We start from the raw sequence: 16,826 nt of genomic DNA on the forward strand, positions 1-16,826 counted from the left end.
CTCCTTTTCGATATCATGGACTAATTTGAGTACTTTTGGTATTAGTTCTTCTTTAAATGTCTTGTGGTACTTGGTTAAGAATCTGCCTGGTCCTGGGCTATTCTTTGTTGGAAGACTTTGGACAACTTCAATTTCATTACTCGAAATTTATCTGTTTAAGTTATCTATATTTTCATTGTTCAATTTAGGTAGGTCATATATCTCTAGGAATTTGTCCATATCTTTAAGATTTTCTAGTTTATTAGGGTATAAATTTTCAAAATAGTTTCTGATTATCCTCTGTGGTAATATTTCCTTTTTCATCTCTAATTTAGTTAATTTAAATGTTCTCTCTTTTTCTGTTTAGTTTGGCTAAGGTTTAATCAACCTTGTTTATCTTTTCTTGACTATGGTTCTGATTTTAATTATTTCCTGTCTTCTACTGATTTTGGTTTTGGTTTGTTCTTCCTTTTCCAGGGTCTTGGGATGTAATGTTAGATTATTTATTTGGTGTCTTTCTACTCTTTTGTTGCATAAACTGAATTCTATAAATTTTCCTCTTAGAACTGTCCTCATATGATCCCAGAAATTTTGATATGTTGTATTACTATTCTCATTTACTTCTAAGATTTGTTTCCATTCCTCCCCTAATTTATTCTGCTGTCCTTTTATAATAAAAGTGTGCTATTTAATCTCCAGATGTAAAAGCGGTTTCTATTTTTATCTTCTCATTGATTTCTGATTTATTTCATTATTATCTGATAGAACAAAAGATATTATCTCTATTATGTTGTATTTGCTAGGATTTGCTTTGTGGCCAAAAAGATGGTCTATTTTTTAAAATTTTCCATGTGCTGCTAGGGAAAAAGTGAATTCAGTCATTGATGGATGAAATATTCTATGATGTCTGTTTGGTCCATATTATTAATTGTTCTACTTATTTATTTTTATTGGTCCTTCTTAGTTATACATGACAGTAGAATCTCCTTTGTAAAAAAAGTTATACCATCATGGAATGTACCTTATTCTAAATAGGATTCCATTCTTGTAGGGGGACACAATGATGGGAATCACTTAGGTGTTTTCATTCATGTAGGAAATTATGTTAGATTTTTTCTTTTTTTTTATTGTAAACAAATGGGATGCATGTTGTTTCTCTGTACATGAAGTAAAGGCATACCATTTGTATAATCATAAATTTACATAGGGTAATGATGTTTAATTCATTCTGTTATTTTTTCCCTTCCCCCCATACCTCCCACCCCTCTTTTCCCTCTATACAGTCCTTCCTTCCTCTATTCCTGCCCCCCTCCCTAATCCTAACTCTAACCCTAACACTAACCCCTCCCACCCCCCATTATGTGTCATCATCCACTTATTAGTGATATCATTCGCCCTTTGGCCGAGTTTTCTAAGGAATCTCCACACTGCTTTCCAGAGTGGCTGCACTAATTTGCAGCCCCACCAGCAATGTATGAGTGCACCTTTCTCCCCACATCCTCGCCAACACCTGTTGTTGCTTGTATTCTTGATAATCGCCATTCTTATCATTCTTATCATTCTTATTCCTGAGATGGAATCTTAGGGTGGTTTTGATTTGCATTTCTCTTATTATTAGAGATGTTGAACATTTTTCTATATGTTTGTTGATTTCTTGTACATCTTCTTCTGTGAAGTGTCTATTCGTTTCCTTAGCCCATTTGTCGATTGGATTATTTGCATTCTTGGTGTAGAGTTTTTTGAGTTCTTTATAGATTCTGGAGATTAGTGCTCTATCTGAAGTATGATTGGCAAAGATTTTCTCCCACTCTGTAGGCTCTTTCTTCGCATTGCTGATAGTTTAATTTGCTGAGAGAAACCTTTTTAGTTTGAATCTATCCCAGTTATTGATTCTTGCTCTTATTTCTTGTGCTATGGGAGTCCTGTTAAGGAAGTCTGATCCTAAGCCGACATGTTGAAGATCTGGACCTACTTTTTCTTTTATAAGATGCAGGGTCTCTGGTCTGATTCTGAGGTCCTTAATCCATTTTGAGTTTAGTTTCGTGCATGGTGGAGAGATATGGGTTTAGTTTCATTCTGTTGCATATGGATTTCCAATTCTCCCAGCACCATTTGTTGAAGAGGCTATATTTACTCCATTGCATATTTTTGGCACCTTTGTCTAGTATGAGAAAATTGTATTTATTTGGGTTTGTGTCCGTGTCCTCTATTCTGTACCATTGATCTACCTTTCTATTTTGGTACCAATACCATGCCTTTTTTGTTACTATTGCTTTGTAATAGAGTTGAAGATCTGGTATTGCGATACCCCCTGCTTCACTCTTTCTGCTAAGGATTGCTTTAGCTATTCTGGGTTTCTATTTCTTCAAGATGAATTTCATAATTTCTTACTCTATTTCTGTAAGGTACGTCATTGGGATTTTAATTGGAATTGCATTGAATCTGTATTGCACTTTAGGTAGTATGGCCATTTTGACAATATTAATTCTTCCTATCCAAGAACATGGAAGATTTTTCTTTCATTTCTTTCTTTAGTGTTCTGTAGTTCTCCTTGTAGAGGTCTTTCACCTCTTTTGTGAGATTGATTCCCAAGTATTTTATTTTTTTCAAGGCTATTGGGAATAGGGTAGTTTTCCTAATTATTCTTTCCAAAGATTCATCACTTATGTATAAAAATGCATTAGATTTATGAGCATTGATCTTATATCATGCTACATTACTGAATTCACTTATGAGTTCTAAAAGTTTTCTGTTGGAATTTCCTGGTTCCTCTAAGTATATAATCATATCATCAGCAAATAGGGATAGTTTGAGTTCTTCTTTTCCTATTCATATCCCTTTAATTTCTTTGGTTTGTCTAATTGCTCTGGCTAGAGTCTCAAGAATGATGTTGAATAGAAGTGGTGAAAGAGGGCATCCCAGCCTTGTTCCAGTTTTTAGGGGGAATGCTTTCAGTTTTTCACCATTTAGAATGATGTTAGCCATGGGCTTAGCATAAATAGCCCTTACAATGATAAGGAATATTCCCACTATCCCTATTTTTTCTAGTGTTTTGAGCGTAAAGGGGTGCTGTATTTTATCAAATGCTTTTTCTGCATCTATTGAAATAATCATGTGATTCTTGACTTTAAGTCTATTGCTATGGTGAATGACATTTAGTGATTTCCTTATGTTGAACCAACCTTGCATCCCTGGGATGAAACCCACTTGATTATGGTGCACTACCTTTTTAATATGTTTTTGTATGCGATTTGCTAAAATTTTGTTGAGAATTTTTGCATCAATGTTCATTAAGGGTATTGATCTGAAATTTTCTTTCCTTGATGAGTCTCTGTCTGGTTTAGGTATCAGGGTAATATTGGCTTCATAGAATGAGTTTGGGAAGGTTCCCTCCTCTTCTATTTTATGGAATACTTTGAGAAGTATTGGAATGAGCTCTTCTTTAAAGGTGTTGTAGAACTCGGCTGAAAACCCATCTGGTCCCAGACTTTTCTTTGTTGGTAAGCTTTTGATGACCTCTTCTATTTCATTACTTGAAATTGGTCTATTTAAATTGTGTATGTCCTCCTCGTTCAGTTTAGGCAATTCATATGTCTCTAGAAACCTGTTGATGTCTTCAAAATTTTCTATTTTGTTGGAGTAGAGATTTTCAAAATAGCTTCTAATTATGTTTTGTGTTTCATTCCTATCTGTTGTGATATTTTCTTGTTCATTCTGAATTTTAGTGATTTGGGTTTTCTCTCATATTCTCTTTGTTAGTGTGGCTAAAGGTTTAGCAATTTTGTTTATTTTTTCGAAGAACCAACTATTTATCTTGTCAATTTTTTGCATTGTTTCTTTTGTTTCAATTTCGTTGATTTCAGCTCTGAGTTTAACTATTTCCTGTCTTCTACTACTTTTGATGCTGGTCTGTTCTTCTTTTTCTAGGGCTTTCAGCTGTAGTGTTAGGTCGTTTATTTGTTGAGTTTTACTTCTTTTATTGAATGCGCTCCATGAAATAAGTTTTCCTCTAAGTACTGCTTTCATAGTGTCCCAGAGATTTTGATATGATGTTCCTTTGTTCTCATTTACTTCTAAGAATTTTTTAATTTCCTTCCTAATATCTTCTGTTATCCATTCATCATATAATAGCATATTGTTTAATCTCCAGGTGTTGGAGTAGTTTCTGTTTTTTACTCTTTCATTTATTTCTATGATGTGATAGAATACAAGGTAGTGTCTCTATCTTCTTGTATTTGCTAACATTAGCTTTTTGGCATAAAATATGGTCTATTTTAGAGAAGGATCCATGTGCTGCTGAGAAGAAAGTGTATTCGTTCTTTGTTGGATGGTATATTCTATAAATGTCTGTTAAGTCTAAATTATTGATTGTGTTATTGAGATCTATGGTTTCTTTATTCAATTTTTGTTTGGAAGATCTGTCCAGGGGTGAGAGAGGCATGTTAAAATCACCTAGTATTGTTGTGTTATGGTCTATTTGGTTTCAGAAATTGACAAGGATTTGTTTGACATACATGGATGAGCCACTGTTTGGGACATAGATGTTTATGATTGTTATGTCTTGCTGATTTATGCTTCCCTTAAGCAGTATGAAATGTCCTTCTTTATCCCTTCTGACTAACTTTGGCTTGAAGTCCACATTTTCTGAAATGAGGATGGATACTCCTGCTTTTTTGCTGAGTCCATGTGCATGGTATGTTTTTCCCCATCCTTTCACCTTTAGTCTATGGATATCTTTTTCTATGAGGTGAGTCTCTTGCAGGCAACATATTGTTGGATCTTTCTTTTTAATCCAATCCGTCTTTTGATTGATGAATTCAGGTCATTAACATTCAATGTTATTATTGAGATATGATTTGTATTCCCGGTCATTTTGTTCATTTTTAAATTTTATTTATTTATTTCTTTATTTGACATGACTTGGTTCCTCCTTTAATTTTACAATTCCCTGAGGATAATTCCTCCCTTTGCTGATTTGCCTCTTTGTTTTTCATCTCTTCCTCATGGAATATTTTGCTGAGAATGTTCTGTAATGCTGGCTTTCTTTTTGTGAATTCTTTTAGCTTTCGTTTTTCATGGAAGGATTTTATTTCATCCTCAAATTTGAAGGTAAGTTTTGCTGGGTATAAGATTCTTGGTTGGCATCCATTTTCTTTCAGGGCTTGGTAAATGTTGTTCCAGGCCCTTCTAGCTTTTAGCGTCTGGATTGAAAAATCTGCTGATATCCGTATTGGTTTCCCCCTGAATGTAATTTGGTTCTTTTCTCTCACAGCCTTTAAAATTCTGTCTTTATTTTGAATGTTAGGTATTTTCATTATAATGTGCCTTGGTGTGGGTCTGTTGTAATTTTGTGTATTTGGAGTCCTATAAGCCTCTTGAACTTGATTTTCCATTTCATTCTTCAGATTTGGGAAATTTTCTGATATTATTTCATTGAATAAATTGTGCATTCCTTTGGCTTGTTTCTCTAGGCCTTCCTCAATCCCAATAATTCTTAAATTTGGCCTTTTCATGATATACCATAGTTCTTGGAGATTCTGTTCATGATTTCTTGCCATCTTCTCTGTTTGTTCAACTTTGTTTTCAAGGTTAAATATTTTGTCTTCAATTTCTGAGGTTCTGTCTTCCAGGTCTTCTATCCTATTGGTTATGCTTTCAATGGAGTTCTTAATTTGGTTTATTGTTTCCTTCATTTCAAGGATTTCTGTTTCTTTTTTTCACGATCTAACTCTGTATTGAAATGATCTTTCACTTCCTGTATTTGCTCTTTTAACTGTCGATTGGTGCGATCATTCAATGCCTGCATTTGCTCTTTCATCTCATCGTTTGCTTCCCTGATCATTTTAATTATGTACATTCTGAACTCCCTTTCTGTCATTTCTTCTGCCATGCTGTCATTGGATTTTATTGATGTAACATCTAGATTTGTTTGGGGCATTTTCTTCCCTTGTTTTCTCATATTGTTCAGTTATCAGTGGACCGCTAAGATATTGCAGATTTCCTTTATTGACTTATAATGTCCCTGAAGATTTCTAGTATATCCCCTCTTAGCTTTCAGTAGCCTGAAGTCTTGGAGGAAGTTGATAGTGCGGAGCTCCACAAGGAAGCATCCTCTCTAGGGGTGGTGGCTTTCAGGTGGGGTATATTCCCTGCTATTGGGCAGAGGTGCCTCCACTTGTTGACCAATGGTCATCCAAAGGGGAACTAGGATGCAGGCTGAGGCAAGGCCTGTTTGGCCTGTGTCTCTGGTTTTACCGTCCTTGTGGGAAAACCTCACCCGGTGGGGAAGACTCACCCAGTGGGGAATACTCATCTGGTGGGGAGGTCTCGCTGGTCAGTTCCCCTCCTAGAGGTTCCCCTCAATCTACAACTACCGCCTTGGCTGGGCTGCCTTCCTCTGCAATGTTCCCAGGGGCCTGAACCTACCTCCTGGGCCTGGGAGCCTCACCCTTCGCAGACAAGTCTCCTTAGGCTGCCTCTCTTCAGAGAATCTGCCCGCAGTCCTGGAACCTTCACTCCACCCTTAAGCCTGCTCTGTGCGGCTCTTCTAGGTCCTGAGACCCTGCTCTGCACCTAATCACCTGACTATGCAGCCCATCCTCTGATCAGCCACCTGGAGCCCCATACAGTCGCTCAGAGACCCAGCGACCCACCTCACACCTCTTCCTCTGGACAGCCGCCCGGTGTTCCAGTGCGGTCACTAGGAGTCCAAACAACTCACCACTCGCCTCCTCCTCTGAGCAGCCACCTGGAGCTCTGATGTAGTCACTCCGAGTCCAAGCGACCCACGGTGCTCCTCCTCCTCCTCCAGGCAGCCCCCTGGTGTTCAGGAGTGGTTGCTCTGCGTCCAAACAGCTCGCCACACAGCTCCTCCTCTGGGCAGCCCCCTGGAGCCCCAGTGGTTGCTCCGAGTCCAAGCACTGTGCTGAGCAGCCTCCTCTACGATGCTCCCAGTTGTCCAAGTTCACTGCTCCAGCGGGGGAGGGGTGTCTTGTTGGGCAGCTCTACTTCACAAAGTTCCCTGCGTTCTGGGATGACCGCCCCATCCGGGACACCTCCTCAACAGGAGAGACTCACCCAACTGCTTTGAGTTGGTCCCAAGTCTCTCAATATCTCTTCTTTTGAATCTTGAGTCCTGCCTGGAGCAACATGAAATGCAGCCACCCTCTAGTCCGCCATCTTGAATCCTCACCAGATATTTTCTAATGTCTTTCGTATTTCTTTCTCCCTCCCTTCCCTTCATTCCCCTTTGTCTCTTTGACTGACCTTCTCTTCTTCCCCTTCCCCCTTGAATGTGGTTTAACTTCTACATTCGACCTTTGGTTTTGAGGGATTGACTTATTTCACTTAGCATGATAGTCTCCAAATCCATTCATTTTGTGGCAAATGTCATAAAGTAATTTTTCTTTATTGCTGAGTAATATTACTTTGTGTAGATACACCACAATTTCTTTGTACATTCATCTGTTGATGGGCAACTAAGTTGGCTCCATAGTTTAGCTATTGTGAATTGTGCTGCTGTAACCATTCATGTGTCTGTGTCACTGTAGTGTGCTGATTTTAAGTCCCCACGGAGTCTGGGTCACATGGTGGTTCCTTTCCTTGTTTTTTGAGGAATCTCCATACTGCACTCCAGAGGGATTACACCAATCTGCTGTCTCATCAACAACGTGTGAGCATTTCCTTTTCCCCACATCCTTGCCAACATCTGTTTTACTGTATCCTTCATAGTTGCCATTTTGACTGGTTGAGATGAAATCTCAGTGTGGTTTTAAATTTGCATTTGTCTAATTGCTAGAGATGTGTGACTTTTTAAAATATATTTGTTGACCATTCATATTTCTTCTTTAGAGAAGAATTTGTTCTGTTCCATTGCCCCTTTGTTGATTGGGTTATTGTTTTTGGTGTTAAGTTTTTTGAGTTCTTTGTATATTATCTATCTGAGGTACAGGTGGTAAAGATTTTTTTCCCTTTCTGTAGGCTCTCTCTTCATGCTCTTGATTGTTTCCTTTATTATGAAGAAGCTTCTTAGTTTGTTGCCATTCTATTTATTAATTTTTGGGTTGAAAAATGTAGTGTTATTAAGAAAATTTGTTCCTAAGTCAATATGTTGAAGTGTTGGGCCTAAATTTTCTTTTAGTATGTGCAGGTTTTCTGGTATAATTCCTGGTTATTTGATTCACTTAGAGTTGATTTTTGTCAGGGTGAGAAATAACTTTCATTCTATTACATATAGATTTCCAGTTTTCCCAGAACCCATTTGTTGAAGAGGCTATCTTTTCTCCAGTGTAATTGTATTTTTTAGTTGTGTAGAATCTTTATTCATTTCTGGATGATTTATCTAGTATTAACATCTCCCATTATTATTGTATTGTGATTTATTTGATTCTTAATGTTTAGAAGGTTTTGTTTTATGTATGTAGATGCACCATTGTTTGGGGAATAAATATTTACAATCCTTATATCTTGTTGTTTTATGATTCTCTTTAGTATGAAGTGAATTTCTTCGTCTCTTTTTATTTTTTTTGGCTTGAAATCCACTTTTTGTCTATAGTAACATTGAATGTAAAGTGTTTAAATGCTTTATCAAAAGACATGAGCTGGAATATTGGATTAAAGAACACTACCCAACAATATGCTGTCTACAAAAGAGTTACTTCACAGGCAGAAGTATCCACAGATGGAAGGTGAAATGATGGAAAAGACATACCATAAAAATTGCACTCGTAAGCAAGCAGTGGTGGCTATTCTCACATTGAGTTGATTTTTGTATATAGTGATTATCTGTATATTTCTTTATGTACCAGTATTACACAGTTTAGATTACTGTAACCTTGTCATATATTCTAAAATAAGAATGTATTATAGCTGATGGTTATTTCTTCTTACTGAAGATTTCCCTGCCTATTCATAGTTTTCTGTGGTTCCAAGTGATTTTTTTAAAAAAATATTGCTATGAAGAATGTCATTGGCATTTCTAGTGGCATTGCCTTGACTTTGTAGATCAATTGGGTATTATAAACATTTCAACAATATAATTCTTGTAATCTATGAACATGTAACATTTTTGTATTTATCTTTGTCTCCTTTATTTTTATCAATATTTTATAATATTAGTGTATTAATCTTTCATATTTTATTACTAAGTAGACTTTTTAGTAACAGAAAACTAGACTTCCTTCACTTCTTTTATAAAAATTACATTTTTTGTATATAAAAATGTGACTTTTGTTTCTTCGTGTCCTACAACTCTACTGAATTGATGTTTTAGTTCGCAGTTTTTGTTTTTGTGGTGGTGGTGGTGAATCCATAGGGTTTTTAATGTATATGGTCATATCCTTTGCAAACTGAGGTGATTTTAATTCTTTAATATTTGGGTGTCTTTTGCTTTTTTTTTTTTTTTTTTTTCTTTTTGGTATAGTTTTTCTAAGACTTCCTGTGCTGTGTTTAACAGAATAGCAAGAATAGGCATCTTTGAATTACAGGAGTTCTAGACATAAAGCTGTTAATTTGACCTTGTTGATTATAACGTTAGCTCTAGGTTTTTCATGTATGACCTTTATTTTTTGAGGCAGATTCCTTCCTATTTTTGGTTGAGAGTCCTTTCCCCTCATGATTAGCATTTTGTCAGGTGCTTTTCCTGTGTCTATTGAGGTGATTTTTTTCTGTTTAATGTGTATCACATTGATTGACATTCCTATGTTGATCTATCCTGCATCTCAGGGATAAATCCCATTTGATCAAGGTGCTCAGTCCTTCTAATAGGCTGTTTAATTTCATTTGCTATTATTTCTTGAGGATTTCGCATTGTGTTCATCAGGAATATCGGCCTGTAGTTTTATCTTCTCATGGTGTCATTATCTGGCTTTGGTATCAGGTAATGCTGGCCTCAGAGAATGAATTTGGAAATGTTCTTTTTTATTTAAAGAATTTAAGAAGTATTGGTATTTGTTCTTGCTACATGTTTGTTAGAACATGTGAAGACAAAGTCCTGGGATTGGGGCAGGGTGTTATCAATTACTTGTCAATCCCCTTATTCATTATTGACCCATTCAAAATTTCTCTTTCTTCTTGATTGAGTTTTGTCAGGTTATTCATTTCTAGGAATTTATCTATTTATTCAAGATTAACAAATTTATTGATGTATTATTGTTTATAGTAATCTATTAGAGCCCTTATTTCTTAGGCCTTCATTATAATGTCTTATTTTTCATTTCATTTTATTTATGTGAGTGTTCCTTCTTCTTTTTTTTTTTTTTTTTTTCCCACTGATCTATCTAAGGGTTTGCCAACTACCTTGCAAAAACCTAATGCTTAGCATTTTGTTCACGCTATTGTTCTCCTCATCTCTATTTTATTCATTTCTGCTCTAATCTTTATTATTGCTTATCTGCTACTACCTTAAGGCTTAGTGCATTTCTCCTATCCTACCTGGTTCCTTGAGTCATGAAGTTAGGTTACGTGAGATATTTCTTTTTTTCTTGGTATAGATATTTACTACTATAAACTCTCTCCTAGTACTACTTTCCTGTATCCCAGATAAGGGAAACCATGCAGTGTTTGTCTTTTGTGCCTAGCTTTTTTTTCTTATTTCTTGGTTTGAAAACACCATGTTTATGGCTGAGCTTCTGTGAGAAACTGCTCTGTGTGTTTCAATGTCTGTGTGCTTTCTACTGTGCAGTCTTTGGTTGTGTGTTGGCGAGTTTGATACAACTAGGGTTTCCTATTGCCTGAAGTATTTTAGCTTTTTCTCTTTGAGTAATTTCTGTTAATTGATCGTGACAACGAAAGTCTATAGTGCAGTTGGACATACCTTTGGAAAAAGGCAGCTGATTGGTTTGAGTCTAAAACAGAGTAGACTACAAATGCATCTGGAGCTCTCCCACAGGTACCTTGTGCACTGTTCACCAAACTTATCGATCTTCCCTAGCACCACCTGACTTTTCTCACCCAGGCCTTGGAGGAGATCTTTAGGCTTTAACTTGATTATCACTTCTTAGGAAGATCTTCCTTGAAGACTCTCACTTTTACCCAAGGTGGGCCTTGTCCCACTGCATGGACATAGAGCACCATGTCTGTTGTTATAGAGCTTATCACTCTTTTATTTTTATTTATTTATTATTTTTGCAGAGCTGGGGATTGAACCCAGGACCTCATGCTTATCAGGCAAGCACTCTATCACCAAGCTACATTCCAGCCCAACTACTCTTTTTTTTTTTTTTAATAGTTGAATTTTTGCATCCTGAGTCCAGAGTCACTATTTGGGCTTTGATGGCAGACTTTTTGAATTTAAATATTAGTTCTGCCCCTTACACACTTTTAATATTTGGCAAATTAAATTCTTAGTGCCTCAGTCTTCTCATCTGTGAAATAGGAAAGATAGTAAAAGAACATTTGTTAAAAAAGAAAAAGAAAAAGATAAATCACTCAGATTCTGACTGCGGCCTGATGATCATTCCAGTCCCTCAGATGAAGTCAAACTTTTATCAAAAAGGTCTTTCACTAGCAGAGAGACAGTAGAAGGATGGGTAAGTGATCCACCTTTTGGTAAAGGCTCTTAAAAACTTCTCTTCCTTTGGGAAAATAGTGTCAGGGGAGTTGCCCACTTGTATAAAATTCGTGTACCTGAACTGGGAGAATCTAAGGACTTCAGCAGGCCAGGAAGTGAGCATTTCTGGGCAGAACTTATCTCAAAGGCACTGCCTCTACCAGGCAGTCCAGAGAGAACAGTGTTGGGAGAAGGAAACCTGAGTCCCAAATGCTAAAATATGTGGCTCTGCACCAGGCCATGATGCTTGAAAAAACACTTGTAAGAACCAGTTTCAGGAGATTTCTCATCCAGGGGACTTTTTATTAGTTCCTGGTGTTAGATAATTGGATTTGCTTTCCCAGCTTTGGCAATGACCACCTAGTTCTTAGGGCAAAACTCAAGGCTGTGAGCTCAAGTTCTATATAAAAATTATGAAAACTCTTAAGATTTCTATGAGTCCCATAGAAACGGGAATGGACCACACCGGGTAAAACCACGTCACTCCCTTCAAAATCCAGATTCCACTTAAACATGAAGTCAGCGTGTCTGATTTATTATCAGAACAAGTTGAAGCCAAATTGAGAAGTTCCAGAGGTAAAGGATTGGGGTGACCCTCGGTAAGTAGGAGAACAATACTTTTCTTTTATATTTTCCTTCAGGCTTTTCTTTTCTGGAAATGCTGATTTTATTTTTTACAATAAATTAACACGACCACTATTCTGCACATACTTCTTAATGAAACAAATTCTAATACAGTCTACTTTAAGTATTTTTGGGTCTGCAAAGAACCACTGATGAAAAGTTAGCAGTTCATAACTCTCATATTAAGTTGTGCAAGAAAACGAGCCCCTTTTAGTAGTTTTCATCTATGAAACCAGAGCAATCTATGACATTTATACACCAGCAATTTCTTTCTGAGACTAATCCTAAAAGCCACAGTTAACAAGTAAATTTGATAAAATCTTTAGATTTATTTAACTTTTTTTTTTTTAGTTGTACATGGACACAATGTCTTTATTTTATTTATTTATTTTTATGTGGTGAGGATCAAACCCAGTGCCTCGCACATGCTAGGAAAGCACTCTACCACTAAGCCACAGCTCCATCCCCCAAATTTTGGATTTCAAATGAACACTTCCTCGAAATTTGGTGACACATCTACATAGAAATGCATCTTCCCTACACGACTTCGTGTTCGTCTTTCTCTTTCCTCCTCACTTTGCTCCACCTTTTCTCCTTCTTCTCCTTTCTCTCTTATTTTCTTTCCTCTATTCTCTCTACTTCTTCTTTTATGCTCCTTCTTTCTACATACCCTTTCTTGCACTCTCTTTAAATGTTTGGTAACTTCTAATATTGGCATCATCATAGATACAGAGATGAATCGACTAAGCATTTATCTGAAGAGTGATCTAGGTTTAATATTTTCTGGAAATCTCCACACTCGTCATAAAAAAGTCAAATTTGGAAGGATTATATCTTCTATGTTTTGGCAGATGGCTTTAGCAAATAAATTAATGAAATGAATGAGCAACTACTCCTACAAAGTGAGAAAACAAAATGAACAATAATTCAATTTCTATGCTAAGGATACTTTTCCTTCTTTCTCTTTTTATTTGTTTTATTCTTTATTTTCGACACGTGTCCTTATCTCTCTTGTTCCCTTCACTTAGGCAGCTATACTTTCAGATTCTTTGCCTTTCAAAAATGTTCAGTGACAATTTTTAGTTTTATTTAGGGATACTTCCATGAGGACAGTAGAACAACAATGGCACTACACTGAAAGTGATTTAAATCTTTATAACAGTCCTAAATGCAGGTAAGGTACATTTACCTCTAGATTAATAGATAAAACATGAAGCACAGAGCTATAAAGTACATATTATGTTGTTAGCAATGGTTAGATTCAGGACTCCAAAATGTCTGGATTTTAAACTGATTTCTCTTTCCTTGACATTAATGTATTACTATTTTCTTCCTCTTGTTTTCTCTCTTCCATTTTAATTCCCCTTTGCCTCTTTTCTTCTTCTCTCAGTAAATATTTTATGAATATTTACATTTTGGCCAGCACTAGGAATATCAAAAAGTGAGTTTCATTGTGGTGAGAGAGGACTTTTGCCTACAAAGACTCACAGTTTGAACACAGACAGAGGAGCATGTACCACAGAGGACATTTACCACAATTCCTGGGCTTGGATAAACACAGCAGCATCATTGAAGTACTGAAGAAGGTGAGAAGCTGCTGGTGGCAAAGTAGGAAAAAGGATAATTCATAAAGGATCTGTGTGTGTGTACCTCAGTTGTTTTTGTAGGACTGAAATTTAGTACAACAATTTTTTCTGTTAAGTATATCTGCCTACTCTGGTAAAGCCACATCACTGACTGGCTCTTGAAACATGAAGCATAGTATTTTTTTTATCTTATTTTTTTAAAAAACTACGCAATTGTCTTTACTACAGAAGATTCAAAGCACATCAGGAAAGTATAAAGAACAAAATAAATACGCCTACATTATCGTTTGGAGAAATGGTTAACATGGTTTTGTGCTTGTTCTTCCTACATGATAGACTAGAAAAAAATAAGGCAGCTGTGGACTTATTTATTCACTAAGTGAAAATCCTTTTATTGAGAAGGAGTCTGGCTTTCTATTTTTCAGGATGGTCACCTGCAACATAAACTGAATTCATGGTGAGGATGAATAATGTGACGGAGTTCATCCTTTTGGGTTTGACCCCAAACATGGAGCTTCAGAAATTTTCATTTGTTGTCTTTTTAACTGTCTACTTGGTCACCTTGGCAGGAAACCTGCTCATCGTGGTCACCATCAGCACCAGCAGGTCCCTTGGGACCCCCATGTACTTCTTCCTGACTTACCTGTCCCTGATAGACGGCTGCTGTTCTTCATCTATGACTCCTAAAATGCTAGCTGACTCTCTTTCTGTGAACAAAACCATCTCTTTCTGTGGATGCATGGCACAAGTCTTTGCTGAGCATCTCTTTGGGGCTGCTGAAATTATTCTTCTCACAGTGATGGCCTATGACCGCTATGTAGCCATCTGTAAACCCCTGCACTACAGGGTCATCATGAACCACCAGGTATGCAGCCTCCTGGTGGGGGTGGCCTGGGCTGGAGGCTTTGTCCATGCAACCATTCAGATCCTCTTCACGGTCTGGCTACCTTTCTGCGGCCCCAACGTCATAGACCACTTTATGTGTGACTTGAATCCTTTGTTGAAACTTGTCTGCATGGACACCCATACCCTTGGGCTCTTTGTTGCTGCCAACAGTGGGTTCATCTGCCTATTAAACTTCCTCCTCCTGATAGTCTCTTATGTGGTCATCCTATACACTCTGAAGTCTCACAGCTTGGAGGGAAGGCGTAAGGCCCTCTCCACCTGTGTCTCTCACATCACTGTAGTTATCTTATTCTTCGTGCCCTGCATATTTGTGTATCTGCGCCCAGTGACTACCTTCCCCACTGATAAAGCTGTGGCTGTGTTTTATACCATGATAACTCCTATGTTAAACCCTTTAATCTACACTCTCAGGAATGCAGAGGTGAAAAATGCTATGAAGAAACTCTGGGTCAAAAGTTAATTTTAGTGAAGAAACAATCACAAAATGTAAAATTATTTTATTCTTCAACTACTTAAGAGAAAAGACTAAAATATTTAAGATGGTAAGTTATGCGATGAATACATCAAAGGATGATATTGTTGGTATATAAGCCTTTTGAATAAAGGCTCAGGTACTATATCATTATTATTACAAAAATATTCCATTCAGATTAATTTATTGTCTGTAATCAAAATTTTGTGTCAGAGTTAGTTAGGATTCTTGTTGAAGTGCACACTTCCAGGATATAGCTCTAGAAATATAGTAGGACTGTTATTGGACAGGCATATGTGCATTTTAAATAAATTATCCAGAAGATTTTAAACAAGTGATCTATATGCATATTTCAAGCTATATTGGTATAAGTTATGCTTGCAAATTTATCCTGTTAATGAATCACCTTACTAAAACAGTTCCTGGAAAGTATCTTGCATTGCAGAAATTATGAGAATTATGAACTCTCAATTCTTTATAAATCATGCAATGCATACATTGCTTTTGTGATTTCACAGGAAAAATGAAGTATTCTGGGAACACAGAAAGGTTGTGAATATTTATTCTTCATCTTCTCTTCCTATTCTTTCTAATTTTTGTCATGTCTGGTCTGATTCTTTTTGTCTTTTCCTTCAAAGGGAAAATTCACCATGTATTAAAGATACATTATTTGGGTTAAAACATAATAACCCTAGTTGGTCTTTCATGCTGGGAGCCTGGTTTTCAGAATTTTGCTTTGTGGAGATGATTTCATGTATTATTTTTGAAAGCATAGTTTTGTGGAATGGGTAAGAGTCTTCTGTCATGGTTAAGAACAAAGATTCAGAGCAAGAGAGATCCTAACCTAGTTTTGCAATAGATGGTATGAATTTTGGTGAATCACACTTCTATAAGTTTAAGTTAAAAAGAGAATGATAGAGATATTTTCAGAATTGAATACATAATCCTTATAAAGCTCTTAACACTAATGCTCAAGAGCTCTCAGCTGTTATGAGTATTCTTTATTAGTGGGGTCTCTGTAACTAAAATAGAACCTCACTTATCTACTTTTATTTAACTTTAGAAGGCATGATCCATACAAAATTTCTGCCCCTGCTCTGATGAATAATACTTTGAGCTGACCGGTATTGCATTTGAGGGACTGGCTGTGTCTGTGTGTGCCCCACCATTAACATTCTGCTCCCTGCGGGTTTTCTGACCTCCGTTGGTCCCATACCTCTGTCCTGGGGGCTGATCCACTTATGGGTTTGGTTTTCCTCTGACAGGTCTGGTTTGAAGGAATCAAGGAGTGATTTTATTGTGAATCTGGGTCAATTTTGGGGGAAACCAGAATATGTTCAGTGAGACATTTGTTGAGAGGAGGTCATGTGGCACAGGGACAAGTCATCTCAAGTCAGATTCCCTGAGTTCAGATGTGACCTGGGCAAACTGCTTAATCTATTTATCTCACATTTTCTTCATCTGTGGAAATGAGACTGAGAGTTTCTCTCTCACACATGTGTGGGGTTAATTAGGTGAGTTAATATTTGTTAAGTGCTTATTATCAGAGTCAGACACATAGTAAATACTGTGGAAGCAGTTTTTAAGGTAAAAAAAAAAATTATTGTCTGATGCTGACCCAATGTCCAGTTGGGCAGATTTTGCCTTATATATTTTTTAGAAATAGCAGAATGTTCATTATGTCTACTACATCAGACCCTCTGTGGATCTT

At 36.7% G+C, this 16,826-nt stretch overlaps 1 protein-coding gene across 1 annotated transcript; it reads left to right on the plus strand.

Annotated features, from left to right (window-relative positions):
• Window positions 1–14,191: 14,191 nt before the first annotated feature.
• On the plus strand, window positions 14,192–15,103 carry LOC306639160 (olfactory receptor 4C12-like; the record flags this gene model as incomplete). Its single annotated transcript, XM_079102567.1, has 1 exon — window positions 14,192–15,103. The coding sequence occupies one exon, from the start codon at window positions 14,192–14,194 to the stop codon at window positions 15,101–15,103; it is 912 nt and encodes a 303-aa protein (XP_078958693.1).
• Between the last annotated feature and the right edge of the window lie 1,723 nt (window positions 15,104–16,826).

The sequence above is a fragment of the Sciurus vulgaris genome (assembly GCF_902686455.1).
Source record: "Sciurus vulgaris genome assembly, chromosome: 11".
NCBI lineage: Eukaryota > Metazoa > Chordata > Mammalia > Rodentia > Sciuridae > Sciurus > Sciurus vulgaris.